At 47.8% G+C, this 2,890-nt stretch overlaps 1 protein-coding gene across 1 annotated transcript; it reads right to left on the bottom strand.

The window, feature by feature from the left end:
- Window positions 1–301: 301 nt before the first annotated feature.
- LOC125548960 (probable xyloglucan endotransglucosylase/hydrolase protein 12) lies at window positions 302–1,583 on the bottom strand. The gene is made up of 2 exons (XM_048712470.1): window positions 1,266–1,583; window positions 302–1,152 (listed from the first exon to the last, which is right to left on the bottom strand). Exons 1-2 carry the CDS (start codon window positions 1,533–1,535, stop codon window positions 553–555), a joined length of 870 nt encoding a protein of 289 aa, XP_048568427.1. The 5' UTR covers window positions 1,536–1,583; the 3' UTR covers window positions 302–552.
- Window positions 1,584–2,890: the final 1,307 nt, after the last annotated feature.

Below are 2,890 nucleotides of genomic sequence, written 5' to 3'. Positions count from 1 at the left end.
CCTCAATCCTTCGTACGAATTCTCTAGTCCTCCTCTCTCTCATCCCGTTGATCCTTCACAGTTTAACATATTTTATTGCAATGCTAGAAGTGGGCATCGGTGCACCAACTTGCTCCGGTTCCCTGAAAAAATAGTATGGCACCGGCTGGGCAATGGAGGGCATCGGTGCCAAATGAACCAAAAGTATATTTGGCCCCACTTTTGGCCTATATAGTGAAGGGCCTTACCTGATTCTTAAGTGGGCCTGGCTCGTTGGTTCGTGCATGCAACCAATCATGCCTTATGTGATCCACTCAAAAAAGATCGATCATGATTACTTAATCGGGTAAGCATTGAACAAAATTTGGAGTGGGAAAAAAATCTGCGGAGCAACAAGAATGAAAAATCTTGAGAAAACAAAAATATCTGTGTCAAAAATAAATAAATAAATGAAGTCCCAATGGAATCAATGGGTCGTGTATGCGACGTGGTAGATAGATCGGCCGGCCAACCATTGCCGCTTGGTGCGTGCCACGACCACGATCAGACTGCAGCTGGATATGCATGGGTCGATCAGTACTGCGGCAGGCTGCACTCGGGGCCGGGCTTCTTGTTGTCCCTGTAGTCCACGCAGTAGTCGTAGATCCTGTGAGACTTCTGCACCTCCTGCATCTTGGCCCGCTGCTGGTCGGTGAGGCCAGCACAGTTCTGCTGCCGCCCGCCGTGGCTGAACGCCCCGGCGCAGCCGTAGACGCAGGAGTCGGCTCCGTCGCAGGGGCAGACGTCGAGGACCATGTCGCGGTAGCCGGCGACGAAGGGTGCCTTGGACCAGTCGGCCTTGACGCGGCCGCCCTGCGTGGCCCAGTCCTCCGCCGACCAGATGCTGGAGTAGCCGAACATGGGACGCTTGATCGGGTACGCAATGCCCTTGTCCCGGTAGTTGCGGAACACCCGGATGGGGACGTCGTCGACGTACCAGACGATCATGCAGGGCGTCCAGGAGATGGTGTAGGCATGGAAGTCGGCGGTGGGGTCGAACCAGGGCACGAACTGCATCTCCTTCTTGCCCACGCCGTCGGCGAACACGTTGGTGTGCAGCGTGTAGGGCTGCCCGGTCTCGTTCCCCAGGAACTCGAAGTCGATCTCGTCATGGTCGGCCCCCACGGACGATGTCTGGTAATTTACAATCAATGAAATGGTGCACATACGGTCAGTATCGCAGTACAAGCTCATTGGTAATAACTAATAAGTATACTATAGGAATAGTATAGGAATAGGATACGTACGTAGTATGTGGTGACGGTGCCGGCGGAGTTCCCCGGGACGAGCTTGATGAGGGTGGAGACGCTGCCGTAGATGAACTGCTTCTTCGTCTGCAGCAAGCAGCCGGAGGAGTTGCTCTTTAGGGACATGGTCAGGCCGTGGCCGTCATCGGAGAAGGCCGCGTTCTCGGGGTTCCACTTGATGTCACAGTTGTCACGGAAACTGGCACTCGCGAGGCCGATGACCGTCGCCGCCATCGCCACCAGGAGGAGGGCCCTCCTTGAGCTCTCCATCTTCTCCTACTTCGTAGTTGGCACTAGCTTAGTTTTTGGTGGTGTAGGAAGTGTATGTCAAGAAGACTTGATGAAAATGCAGAGGTGCACAAGGGCTTTATATAATCCTCTCTGCGTTGCGGATCTGTGCTCATTATTTTCAGTCAAATGCAAAAGTGTCTGCTGCGCACGTAGTGTAGTATGTAAGCTGGGTTAGTTTGCGCCATGCATGTCTTATTATTCTCTCTTCAGGTTGCAGCTACCTAGTGCTTGTTGTCGGTTTGTTCAATTATCATATGGATTGCTTGCATTGAGAGCGTCTAGATTTGACGACATAGTTAGTGCTCAGCACAACGGTGTTTCGTACTTCCGCTTGGTTGCATGCCAAACTGCACACCTGTCGATGAAATGAGATGAGGGAGTGCGCCAACTGTGAGCCAAGAAGGGAAAGACACTAGTAGTACATAAATGGGCATTAGAGGCGTTCCACGTAGGGAAGCGGTTTTCACCCAAAACATTTCAGCCACCTCTAATAGCCTAACCGAGGCAGTTAATCATCCTCGTGAAACTCATGCATGTGGTTAAAGTAGCAAAACCGTCTCTAATAACTACTTGAGGCTGTCCTTAAATCTAGTCAAGAGGCGGTTTTCCGGCAAAGAAGATATCGGGCGGTGATTGGTCCGAAAAGACAACATGAAAAGTTAAGATGAGTAGACTACTCGAGCGAAAAGACGAAATGAAAAGGCAAGATAGGTAGACTACGATAAGGGGAATATAAATCTTTGGATTTTAGAACCGTGTTTCATATGTTGGATGTGAAGTCTACAAAACTTTTGTATATGTCGCTTTGACATATTGAACATATATGAATGTATTATGAGATGCAATGGTTTTTTGTGGTGAATGAGAATGTGTGTGTGAAAGTGTTATTTAGGAATTTTAATTGCAGGGCTGGCTGCAAACAATAATTAAAATGCCAACCCTAAATAAGAATGGGAGGCGGTTCTGAATTGCAAAACCATTTCGAATGAGAGTATTCTCATTAGATGGAGCGCACCGAAATGTAAAGCATTGTAAGTAGTTTTGTTTAGGGAACCGCCTGCTACGGTACAGCCTTGGAGACATTCTAAACGGTCAACCGCATTCGATAGTCTAAGCATTTTACAATTGTGCCATTTTATTTTTAGGATTAGCTAGTACTTGGAGAGATAGCTAATTGCATATTTGTTTATGTGATGTGTTTGGAAATTAATTGTTACTTCTAGTGTGTTCGCATGACGACATAGTTATTTTGTATGTCTATAATTAATGAATATTATTGCCACATATTGATTTTTTTTGTTTGGCTACTCGCAATTATGAATTTTTTGTTATGT

This window comes from Triticum urartu, chromosome 3 (assembly GCF_003073215.2).
Source record: "Triticum urartu cultivar G1812 chromosome 3, Tu2.1, whole genome shotgun sequence".
Classification (NCBI taxonomy): domain Eukaryota; kingdom Viridiplantae; phylum Streptophyta; class Magnoliopsida; order Poales; family Poaceae; genus Triticum; species Triticum urartu.
The sequence above is the reverse complement of the archived record's forward strand: the minus strand, read 5'-3'. Positions and strand labels throughout refer to the sequence as shown.

What these genes read in the sequence shown, in the direction of transcription:
- LOC125548960 (XM_048712470.1), bottom strand. Translation starts at nt 1,535, where the DNA reads ATGGAGAGCTCAAGGAGGGCCCTCCTCCTGGTGGCGATGGCGGCGACG. An exon ending in GCACCGTCACCACATACTAC is followed by an intron (nt 1,153 to 1,265) that starts GTACGTATCCTA and finishes GTAAATTACCAG; the next exon opens with ACATCGTCCGTGGGGGCCGA.